We start from the raw sequence: 12,462 nt of genomic DNA, 5'->3' as shown, positions 1-12,462 counted from the left end.
TGAAATGGCTTACCTTGAGGCTTGAATTTTTTGCCTCCTGTTTTGTCTTTTTTTCAGTGGAGTACCTGCAAGGCGCATGATGAAGTAAGATAATGAAGCTTTTTCATTTAAGACTAGTGATGACACCGTCCCCCACCAAGCCACATCTGCCATTGCAAAGTAGAAGTGCCACGGATCATTTTATCATTATTCAAAATCCTATTCTAGGGAAATCCCTTCCATGACTCTTGCTAATGACGGTATTTGTAGACCCTTCTGCCATTTAATGTCCTGGTGCCTTGGAAGCGCTCAGTCACCTCATGTGGGTGAGGAGTCTGCTCCAGAATGTAGTTTGCTTAGCCTTGCTCATCTGAGTACCAGGCCTTTATGGATGCAGATCTTGGAATAAGAAAATAAGTGAAAAGAAAATCTTAATTTCTTGATCTGATTGAAGTAAGATAGGAAGCTAGATAGGTATCTTTATTATTTTTTTAAATTATCATACTTGAAGAGCATTTTAGGTGACTTATTCTTAGTTTGTGACAAAAATGTTGATATTTCTACTTTATATGTTTTATTAAGTATAATCAGAATATTATAATTATTTACTAGTATATGAGCACATTGCTATTTATATATATTTTTTTCTTTTTTTAATTTCTGAGAGTGTGTGCAATAGTTGACTACTTTGCAGAACTGGTGGCAAATATAATTTGCATGGTAGTATGCATGAAAACCATTTAAATTTGAATAATTTTAACTTTTGTTAAGTGTTCATAATGAAAGTCATATACTTATGAATTTTTCTGTGAGATGCTGCTATGGTCTTGAGAACCTGTAGAAGTAGATTAGGCAAAACTTAACATATATTGTTTGGAACTGTTTGGCTGTTTTAACATCTTTAAGAGAAGAATAGGAGGTAAAATCTAGTAGGCTACTTTTATTGACTTTTCCCCCCACAAAGCTTCAGATATATTTGTGTTCTGTCTTTTCCCCTCAATATGAGCTGGAGAGCAGCTCTGTCTTTGAATTGTTGCCTATTTAATGATTATCACACTGTCCTGAAATGGGTTATTGACTGACTGACTTGGTTTAAATTCTTAGGAAACATTTTAAAATGTATTTATTGATTGCCATTGCTTTTAAGTTGCACATAATTACAGTTAGAGCAAATTGAATATATCTATGGTAATGCTGCCACTTGTGTCACCTTTAGAAATATTTACTCAGCTGCATGCATCCATATAAATCGTTCAGTAGCTGTTTTTTTCATCACCGTCATTTGCTTTGTATGAAATAGCAAATGTACCTTTTAATAATTCTTTTCATCTCTTGGCTACTTTTTCATATAGCCAGCTCCTGATTGTCCATGCTTATTTGAGTGGAGCCAGTGTCACTGTTAGTCCCGAGTGGCAGATAATCCAAAAAATTACTTCTACTTGCCTTGGCTTTGTATTTATATTTGAATAATCAGCTTGAAATCCTTTCTGGAAGTAGGTGGGGTATAAATATTTATATTTGAACCTGCATGTCATTGTTTTTGAAGGTCACAATGCTTCCAATTTAAAAAGTGAAATTGTTACATTATGATATAGGAGAAATCTTCCTGTCTTGTCACATCACCCTCCATTACTTCTTAGAGTGGCTTGTGTCATTTCTTTGAGAGAAGAAAATCTTCTGTTTAAAGCAGAAACCACCTCTCTGTAAATATATTGGTATAAATTCTCACTGGAAGGAGGCCAGTCCTGTATCTGAGGTAGGGAGGTACCTGTAAAAGCTTCCCTTTTACCTCCAAAATGTATTTATCACCAGAGTTCTTAAGAAGAACCAGTAAATGTAATTGTAATTTAAAAATAAATTATATGCCTTATTATTGGATGTAATAATTGAAAATTAACTATGTCATCTTGGTGTAGAATGGGAAGAATTTTAGTTCCAATTATTGCAAAAATTATAAAGTCTTATTTTGCAGGGTGAAAAAATTAGCATTAACTTTAATTGCATCATAAATTCTTAAGTGATCTTTACCTGTTGTTTTCCAGTGTGTCTGGAAAAAAAAAAAAAAAGTGAAATCATCCTTAAATTGTGCTTTTTCGTAATGTCATGCAACCATATTTTTCTCTTCTAGAAACCAGGTGATGAGGAAAAAACTCATTTTATTTTTTAAAAGAAGAAATCATGCAAGAAAACAAAGGGTGAGGTCCTATCCTTGTTAACTGAAATTTGTACAGCTTTCCCATTCATGCTCATTCAGGCATTCAGTTTTCCATTGTTAATGACAACAAATGCTGATTTTTAAAAGTAACTGAACATGTGACTTAAATATAAATCTAATTCTAGTTTTTAATACCACACTTAATATCATTATCAAATTAATTTCATTGGTCATCCATGTGTAACATTTTCATCTAGCCAAAAGAAAGAAAATGGTGAGTAGTTAAAAAAAAAAAAACCACAAAAGATAAATAGGATGATCTACATTAGTCACTTAAGCCTCATACAAATGTGGGTAAGTTTTAGTCATGCCAATTAGACATTGTTATTTTTTCTTGAAACTGGGTCAGCAAGGGTTCAGCTTTTTCAAATTCAAATGGTTTCTTATATTTAATTATATGGCTTGCCTTCTGAAAGTTTTATGGTTATAATCATAAAAGTTAAGTTATAAAAATACATGCTTATATTATTATTTTCATATATATTCATTACTAATTTACAGATAAACTGTTGATATATTTAAATTTAGATTTTTAATAAACTCTTTAAATCCACATCAGAAATGAGCTTTGTACCTTACACTTAATCACCTGACAATTTAATGAGTTGTAAGGCTCAAGACACAGAAGCTTTTATTTGATGTAAAATGTTCTTTTGATGTTCTAATTTGCCAGGCTAGGCCTTCAGATACTGTCTTACATTACGGGTCTTGAGTTTTTGTTTTGCCAAGAACATACAAATACTAAGTAAGAAATTAGTTCATGTGTTTTTTTTCTGTCCAGTCATTCTGTTGTTATTGTGGTACTTGCTAAATCAGCTCTTTGGTGATACAGTTATAGGAGCATAGACTTCACAGAATAATTATAAAGTTTATGTGTTCACTAATTTGCTTAATAAATATTTATTGGCTGTATACTGTGTCTCATATTATTCTACAGTTGTGAGCAAGACAATCATATCGCTTCAGCTTTAGGGAGCAGATACATTAGCAGGCAGGTTTAGTATTGTGATCATACTGTGATCCTGCACGTACAGATTACTTTGAGAGCATTTAAGAGGGAACACCTGATGTGAAACAGGCAACAACATTACATAGGAAAACCAATACTCTGAGGGAATGATTAAGGGAAATAGGACTTAGTATGGTAGGCTCAGAGCTACCTGGAGTGTAGACTGAGCTGGTGGGTGGGGGTGTGGTGAGAAATGGGACTGCTGAGGGAAGCCAGGGCCGGTCATATACTATCTTGTAGGTTACCTAGAAGACTACATCAGATCCTGATGAATTCTACAGTGAGGAGGTATAGTGTTCAAGTTGTATTTTAAGAATTTACATATGGCCACATTAAGAGAGCATGGAAGGACTAGAGATGTAGTAGAGGGCTTGCCTTATATGTGAAAGGTCCTGGATTCAATCCCCAGTGTTGCATTAAAAAAAAAAAAAAGTGCATGGAAGATGATTAGAGGCAGTTTTAATCTGGTGACCTGGATTAAGGAGGTAGCAATAGAGATGAAGAAAAGCTGAAGTATAGAAACACAGATAGTAATTTAAAAGAATGATTTGGGATGGTGGGGGTTGTGGTTTGGAATGGGGTATGAGAAAGAAATATTCTCTTCTCCAGTGCCTGTTTCTTGAGATGACCGACATTACCAGTTTTTTCTCAGCCCGTTCTCGCTTTTCTCTATCCATGTGTTGTCAGATGTGTATGCAGTTCTGTGTCCACAATGGGAGGCTCTTCTGTCGTCTCTTTTCTAGAAAATGGAATCATAATTCATTTATTTAACTCTCAATTTTACGTATTTCAATGGATTTCTTTTTTGATAAAGTATGACCAATTTCTGCCTTCCCCATTCTTTTAAAAATGTTTATGTAGCATGTATTTATAATAGCAAAAAAGTACAAACAACCACAAACTTGTAACACTAGAAGAACAGTTAAATATGCTTGTTTTCTCTGACAGATCGGAAGAAAAACAACAAAATATTAATATGGTTGCCTTTGGGTGATTGGTCAGGTTATGAACAGGTTAGAACTATTTACATGTTTCTGATTTTACTTCTTTTTTGTTTTGACAATGAAGACATGTTATCAGAAAAAAAAATAGCTGGTCAGCTACTAGTAGTAGGTTATCAATTAGTTTATTGATTTGTGTAGTCTTTTTAATGTTTACTCAAAATTCCAGGCAACGTATGCCATATATGTTGATCTTCAGTAGGAAACAGGACTCCCTTTCTCTGCTTTCAGATCAAAGACAGCTTCTCATTCACAATTGAGCCATAGGTCACTGTAAAAAGGTCACTGTAATTTGGACTTAACCTTAGGAAATAGAATTTATTTTAAAGTATTAGGTTTGTCAGTGTCATAGAGTTTAGTTTAATTATTAATTGGCTGCGGGTGTTTATTAGGAACAAAAAATCTGCCAACGTTATGATCAGCTCATGGAAGCATGGGAGAAAAAAGTGGACAGAATAGAAAACAATCCCCGGAGGAAAGCTAAAGAAAGCAAAACAAGAGAGTACTATGAAAAGCAGTTTCCAGAAATTCGAAAACAAAGAGAACAGCAAGAAAGATTTCAGCGGTAAGTAGTTGTTTTAGATATTTAATGGTTGTGATGTTTTCCTTCAGATCACACTTGCTCTTTGACAATACTTAGTATTTGCTTAATCTGATCAATAAGAAAGTTCACAAGGAACTTTATGTTGAATGTAAAACTTAATTACCAACCAACCAATAGAGTTTGTGTTAGTGAATTTAATTGTTTTCCCCCTGGTGCTGGAGGTTTAATCCAGGGCAAGCACTTTACCAGTGAGCTACATCTCCAGCCCAATGTTTAATCACTGTTTTGAATCTAATATGAGTGACTGTTTGGGAATTAATTCTTTAGTTCTTGAAAATATTAATTTCTTTGAAAATGACAGTTAATAAAAATAGAACTACAAGTCCCTTATTAATTACCAGCATAATCAAACAGCATTAAATTGATAGCTAGTTAGAAATGGTTTCATTTTGGTAAATAGTTTCTGATTTGTTTTTACTTTTAGAGAAAGGTATTTTGCAGAGGTTTTAGTTTCAGTTTTCTTCTTCATTGTTTTGTTTAAGAGTCTTGTAAGCCCCTTATGATCAACTTTTGTGAGGGATGTTGATTATGTTGTTTTGCCTTGTTAAAATGTTTAATGTATTTTTCTAAGTCTACACCTGTTCTTAAGAAAACAGACAAAAGACTGCTATTTGAAATGAATAAGGATCATTAATACTGTTTTTTTTTTTAACAAATTTCCCTTGCATTCCGCTGTAGTGTATTAAAAAAAAAAGACAAATTTCCCATAACTAGTTCTGTCATTTGAATGTAGACATACAACCTTGAAATTTCAATCTTAGCACTTAAATTTGTTATTAATTTAATAGATGACTGAACATATTATTTAAATGTAAATTACTCAGCATTTTAGTAAATCAACTTCAATTTTTTTAAAAAATTCTATTTATAAAAGTAATTTATACTAATTTAATTCATATGTCTTCTTTATGAAAGGCTTTTAAATATAATTTCTTTCTCATATTCAGAGTTGGGCAGAGGGGCGCTGGTCTTTCAGCCACCATTGCTAGGAGTGAACATGAGATTTCTGAAATTATTGATGGTCTCTCTGAGCAGGAGGTAAGAAAACTGATTGATTTAATTCAAGTTAAATCTTTAATTATTAAAGTATTTCAGCCCTGTAGCCCAGAAGCTAGGGGTAAATGAATTCATTATATACAAATAAGTATATAAGAGAGGGAACCTTAGATGCTAGGACAATTCCAAAGTCTATGGCGAATCATTGAAAGGTTTTAAACAAGGGTTAAATTCGTAGTATTATTTTACAAAGATGCCTTTGACAGCAGTAAGATCTAGAGAGAGACAGATCAGTGGTAGGTCTATATATGAGGGGACTAATAGGTGAGAGTCATAGAAGGTAGAATGAACAAGATGGATGTATTGAATGTGGGGTAAAGAAGACGACGACTACAAAGGGACTCCTAGTTTCCAGATTAGACTTTTGAGCTGGTGGTGGTATTTCCTAGAGTAACAAAAAACATGTGTTTTGCAGATGATAGTATGTCCTCCAAAGGGTGCTTTCCAGGCAGATGGGCCTGGGAGAGAGTTAAATTGGAGAGAGCTAGATATCAGAGTCATCTATGTGCAGGTGAAATAGCCCCAGGCAAGGAAGGGAACATAAAATGAAAGGGCAGACAAGTGAGCTTATGGGGATTTATTTATGAACAAGAATGTCGTTTTACTAATTTTTCAATGAGAAGGCATACTTTTGTTTCTCAGGCATTTTTTTTTACCTGAGTCAAGAACAGAATTAATAAAATGATGAAAAAATTATTAGAGACAAGGGTATACATTTGAAGTGTATATCATTAGGCCAAACAGAATATTTCCACCCTTATTAAGCTTCCTCACTTCCCCAAAACAGAACTAACCAATATTTAGTTAATCTCACTTAATTTTTATTATGTATATATCTTTTTGTTTAATATTTATGATCATCTTGAGCATCGTTTTCATGAATGTAGTTTTTATACCTTTGAGGCCATCTTTGAATTCCCAGTGTTTCACATTTAGTAGTATATTAATTAGTAAATGCAGATTAAGAATAATTTTCAGAACTGGTTGTGGTGGCGCACACCTGTAATTCCAGTGGCTCAGAAGGCTAAGGCAGGAGGATCGAGAATTCAAAGTCTACCTCAGCAAAAGCAAGGCACTAAGCAACTCGGTGAGACTCTAACTCACTGTTAGGGATGTGGCTCAGTGGTCGAGTGCCCTTGAGTTCAATCCCTGGTACCAAAAAAAAAAAGAATAAATTTCAGCTCTGAACATTGAGTATTCTGTAGCTAGGTTCAAATCTCTGTTAAGATTGGTCCAGGGGCTGGGGCTGGGGCTCAGTGGTAGAACGCTCGCCTAGCATGCATGAGGTGCTGGGTTTGATCCTCAGTACCACATAAAAAAAACAAAATAATAAAATAAAGCTATTGTGCCCACCTATAACTAAAAAATAAAATGTTAAAAAAAAAGATTGGTCCAGAAGCCATCACTATCGAGTTTTGCTGGCTTTGATTTTATAATATAGCTTTTCTTCAATCATCAATTACTGGATCTCCTGAAGTTAAATTAATTACTAGTGAGGTAGAAAGATTTTATTCAGATTTTATCTTTGCATAGATAGCACAGTGCTCATTTTTATCATTCTGTTTTACAGACACAGTTTCTGTGAAATTTCTTTCAGGATCAGAAAATAGCTATTATACAGTTTGTATTGATATTTGTGAAAGGAGTCCATCAGTATTTTCATATGGTACCCTGTTACACATTCATGATCAAATAAAAGTATATCATATGTTCTTACAAATTGTTATTTTTTCAAGGAATTCTTGTCACACTGGCTCTGAAGGAGGTAGAAGACTCTGTATCTAAGAGTTCTGTGAGCCAATTTAGATTTCATATTGTTGTACTCAAGGTTTTGCAGGTGTTTTTTCCCTCTTTTCTCACTTCTGATATTTTGCTTTCCCAAGGAACAGATCAAAAATAGTTTTTGGTTATTTATAACCTTTTAGGAACGGTTATAATATTCAGTTGTAAAGACATAATCCCACACTTCGTGGGATTTTGTTCAAGCATTTCTGTGCATTGTTATGTAATGTTGAGGTCCTAGCCATTCCGAAAGGCTTTTTTTTGAGTCACCTAACAGTGTTCTAGAGCTCTTTAACCTACTTTACCTCTATGTAGGCTCAGTGAGGTATACTTCTTTTGAAATACATTCATGTTTCTTGTCCTTGGACAATTTTACCTCAAACCATAAATACGTATTGTATGTAATATTGCATAATATTGGGGCAAGTAGATTTTTCATTTCTCTTGCAGCAGCATACTCAGGAGCTTTAAGACATAGCCACTTATTGCTTTAAATTCACCTCTGAAGCGCATGATTGAAATGACATCCATCCCTTGGAATTTGTAGCCATAATTTCTGCAATGATAACTAAATCTTATTAAGTTTCTTTGCTTGTTTTTTTATTTAAGGATTCTATTAGGGGAACATCTAGAATCATTACAAACTAGTTTATTAGTTTAGGGGACTTCAAGCTAATGTATCTGTCTGACATGCTGGTGTTTGAACTGATTGAAAGTACCCCATGATTTTAGAGAGTTTATGTTGGTTTAGGTGATTTAAGATCGATGATTTTTAAGATTTTGATGCTGGTTTCTTATTTTCCCATTGTGCTCTAAGATATAATACAGTCTAATAATGCATAAAGTCATGACTTAAATGAACTTAACATTATTTTGCATCTTCTACAACTAAAATTTCATTCTCTTCCAAGTATCAGTTTTATTTAAGTAAAGAATTCTTACCAAAGTAGTTGGTTATAAAAAAAAAATATGGGGTTAAGGATGTACCTCTGTGATAGAGTACTTGCCTAGCATGCCTGAACTCTGGGCTTGATCCCCAACATTAATTTAAAAATCCCAAAAATGATCCAGGGGAAAAAAAAACAAAAACATACTCTTTGCTTTTATAATTAGTTCAGTGAATGTTTACTAGATTTATAACTAATTATCATATTAGATGCTGTGATATATACTGCTGTTGTCATTAAACTACGTGAGATTTTTTTTTTTTTTTTTTTGTCCAGACCATTAGGAGAGTTGGTTTGTGGTCCTTTAAAAATTTCTAGTTTAAGTTTTATTCTAAGTAAGCTGCATTTCTTTTTTGCAGAATAATGAGAAACAAATGCGGCAGCTCTCTGTGATCCCACCTATGATGTTTGATGCAGAACAAAGACGGGTCAAGTTCATTAACATGAATGGGCTTATGGAGGACCCTATGAAGGTTTATAAAGATAGGCAATTTATGAATGTTTGGACTGACCACGAGAAGGAGATCTTTAAGGACAAGTAATTTAAATTTTAAATTATTCTCTAGTAGAAACTTATATGTAATAGTATTTAGCATTTACTTGTAAATTGAACTTTTTCCACAAAATCTTGACCCCATTTTGGCATTGGAATGGATTCTATTGAGAAGTAGAAAATATTGATCTTCCCATAGGTTCATAGATAGGAAAATAGGTAACAGATAAGAATTAGGGATGGGGAGTCATTTTATGAGATTCCCAAACTTGGGTGTTATTTAAATCACTTTGGGTATGGTTTTTTAAAAGTACAGATTTCTTTGCCCTACCATAGATCAATCTAATCATTTCCTGATGGATGGTTCCCAGAACTTTGCCCTTTAAATCTCCAATGATTCTGCAATTGTTACTCAAATTTGCAGTGAGGAATCACCAGGAGTTAGTCTGCACATAATATTTCTTTTTCCAAGTTTTTTTTCTTTTTAAGTTGTTAAAATGTTTGTGTGTGTGTGTGTTTTTGTTTTGTTTTGTTTTTTATTTTATTTTTTACTCAGGTTTATCCAGCATCCAAAAAACTTTGGACTAATTGCATCCTACTTGGAAAGGAAGGTAAGAAATGGTTTGCATGAATGTTAATAGGTTTGTGGATGTTGTTATTTTGGAATTTTTGTGCTCTAACAAGCAGTAGTAATTAACTAGAATTGATTTTTGTTAAGGGCTTTATACAGAAAAGATTCTCATGTCATAATTATAACAAATATATATAAAGTAATAATTTAAATTACATTAGATGTGCTAAGCACAGATCTAATTTTTATGGATAATGAAAGTTAACCTTATATTTCCCTAAAAACACATAATTACACTGCTTGAGTTCTGATTTCCTCTGCATTTTTTAGTGTTTTTGAACAAACTCTTTTTTTTTTTTTAAAGAGAGAGTGAGAGAGAGGGGGACAGAGAGAGAGAGAGAGAGAATTTTAATATTTATTTATTTTTTCTTAGTTCTCGGCGGACACAACATCTTTTGTTTTGTATGTGGTGCTGAGGATCGAACCCGGGCCGCACGCATGCCAGGCGAGCGCGCTACCGCTTGAGCCACATCCCCAGCCCCTTGAACAAACTCTTTAAAGGGACATTTACTTACTAGTTAATAAGAAAATATTTGAATGTTTCTGATAGCTTTTCATATTTTTAACATAATTTGGATTAAGTCAACAGTTAACTATCAAAATAATAAATGTATTTTTAGAGCACTAATATATGCCTTAAAATACTAGCCATGTATATTTTCTCTTAATATAAATTAAAGAATAGTAGTATTTTCCTTGAAAATATTTTTTTTATTTAAGACTTTTATTGAATTCTCAAAAATGAACTACTTTCATTACAGAGTGTTCCTGATTGTGTTTTATATTACTATTTAACCAAGAAAAATGAGAATTACAAAGCCCTAGTGAGAAGGAATTATGGAAAACGCAGAGGCAGAAATCAGGTGTGTCTCATTACTATGCGAAGCTATTTCAGTATTGATGGAAATATGGAGACAAAAAAATCATTTATATGCTAAAAAAATAAAGAGATAACGGGAGCCTTGCACTGCATATATACTTTAGAGATTCATGTTTTTATTAATCAGAATGTTAGAATTATTTTGAACTATTTTGAATGTATTTTAAATATCTATTATGATAATTGGAAAAGTTTTATGTCTATCTCATCTGAATCATGCATTTCAATATCAATGATATCCATGTAATTAAATATGAGACCTTTAGTACCTTACCTAATATACTGTCTTTAGCTAGTCCTTTTGTATGAAAAGGGAACAGGAAGTATAAGGGAGAGAGGGATAACATGATAACCAGAGTAGAGGATTGTTTACTGTAATGCATGGGAACTGATCTTGTTTCAGATTAACTTTATTTGTGAAGTTTAGATAGTTTAACCCTTAAAAGCTCTTTATCAGGCATTTTTTTCACAAATACAAATTTTCACAAGTTGCAGTTCAGTCATTTGGAAACTGCTTTCCCAAAAATAACCAGTTAGCAGCTGTCACAGCTATTGTATGCATTGCCAGTGGAGCTGTTATACTAATGCCCATTGCTGTCCTCATTCAGATGGATGTCACAGTGCATACTTGCGTGTAGAACCCTAACAGCTGCTCACTGTTAGCATTCCAAGTCTCTTCTGGTTTCCTTACACAGTCACTCTTTCAGTGTGGCAGGGTCTTAGCCCCTCCCTTCCCTTGGGAGCTCTGATCACCAGATTCGAGTATTTTGATTCAATTCTCTTAATTTTTCAGAGCTATATCCTTTTTTATGTTTTATTTCCCATAGGACACTGCCACTTTCCAAGATGTGATTGCATGTTCTTCAGAAGCAGTGTTTTTTTTTTTTTTTGGTTAAAAAAATATATAGGGATGGGCTGGGGTTGTAGCCCAGTGATAGTGCAGTTGCCTAGCGTGTGTGAGGCACTGGGTTCGATCCTCAGCACCACATAAAAATAAATAAAGTAAAGGTTCATCATAAAAAAAATTTGAAAGAGAGAGAGAAAGGAGAGAGAAGGGCTGAGGATACAGCTCAGTGGCAGAGCTTTTGCCCAGTATGTGCAAAGCCCTGAGTTTTCTCCCCAATACTGGGGTGGAGAATAGAAATTATGGCTCGTAAGACATATTTTTAGTGGAGTGGGGAAGCATTACACTGAGTCAAAGAAGATTCTTAGGAAGTGAGGAAATGGTAATAGCACAGGTGTACTTTTTTTTTAATTTGTTTTAAGTTTTTGGTAGATATTTATTTTATTTATTTTTATGTGGTGCTGAGGATCGAACTCGGTGCCTCATACATGCTAGGCAAGCTCTCTAACTGCTGAGCCACGACCGTAGACCACAGGTATACTCTTACATGTAGATGTTGTAAAGAGAAGTAGTTAAATTGCTTGGGATGGCTAGTAAGGATCAGAAGAGAGAAAAAAGGACATGCTTTTAGTTTGGTTGTAATAATACTGTAGAGGTAGAGATATCGATGATTATAGAGCTCCATAAAGATGTACTAAATGAAGAGGAGCAAAATAACTATTGGCAGTGAGATAAAAAACACAGTTTCACCAGAGATGGAAGTATTGCCAGGATTTTGTTCCTGCTTCCCTCAGAGAAAGTGGAGTCAATATATTCTTTAGCTAGACATCCTAGGGACCATATACATTTTAGACAAGGTTCAGCTATACAGTTTTAATAGTAGCTTTATTCTTAATGACAAAACAGTTTGTTTTATTTTATTTTTTAGTTTTGTTGTTTGTTTTTGTTTAGTTTCAGAACTTATGTTACTGTTGAAATTTTTTCAGTCCTACATACTGGACTAAGATGATACTTATTATAC

The 12,462-nt window shown here is 33.6% G+C and overlaps 1 protein-coding gene across 32 annotated transcripts in view; it reads left to right on the top strand.

The window, feature by feature from the left end:
- The window catches only part of NCOR1 (nuclear receptor corepressor 1), a gene marked incomplete at its 3' end in the record, with an annotated part of 155,741 nt that overhangs the window by 60,954 nt on the left and 82,325 nt on the right, over positions 1 to 12,462 (top strand). For 23 of the 32 annotated variants that reach the window (XM_081270131.1, XM_081270110.1, XM_081270113.1 and 20 more), the window contains 7 exons: positions 58 to 84; positions 2,108 to 2,174; positions 4,597 to 4,769; positions 5,756 to 5,846; positions 8,953 to 9,131; positions 9,643 to 9,697; positions 10,479 to 10,580. In XM_081270131.1, coding sequence (XP_081126257.1) covers positions 58 to 84; positions 2,108 to 2,174; positions 4,597 to 4,769; positions 5,756 to 5,846; positions 8,953 to 9,131; positions 9,643 to 9,697; positions 10,479 to 10,580 — 694 coding nt within the window. Of the gene's footprint in view, positions 1 to 57; positions 89 to 118; positions 240 to 276; positions 1,736 to 2,107; positions 2,175 to 4,596; positions 4,770 to 5,755; positions 5,847 to 8,952; positions 9,132 to 9,642; positions 9,698 to 10,478; positions 10,581 to 12,462 lie in introns of those variants that run through there. The other 9 variants (XM_081270140.1, XM_081270139.1, XM_081270126.1 and 6 more) reach the window with 4 other exon arrangements.

This window comes from Spermophilus citellus (assembly GCF_964194105.1).
Source record: "Spermophilus citellus genome assembly, chromosome: 17".
NCBI classification, from domain to species: Eukaryota; Metazoa; Chordata; class Mammalia; order Rodentia; family Sciuridae; genus Spermophilus; species Spermophilus citellus.
This window is presented reverse-complemented; position numbering and strand designations above follow the sequence as displayed.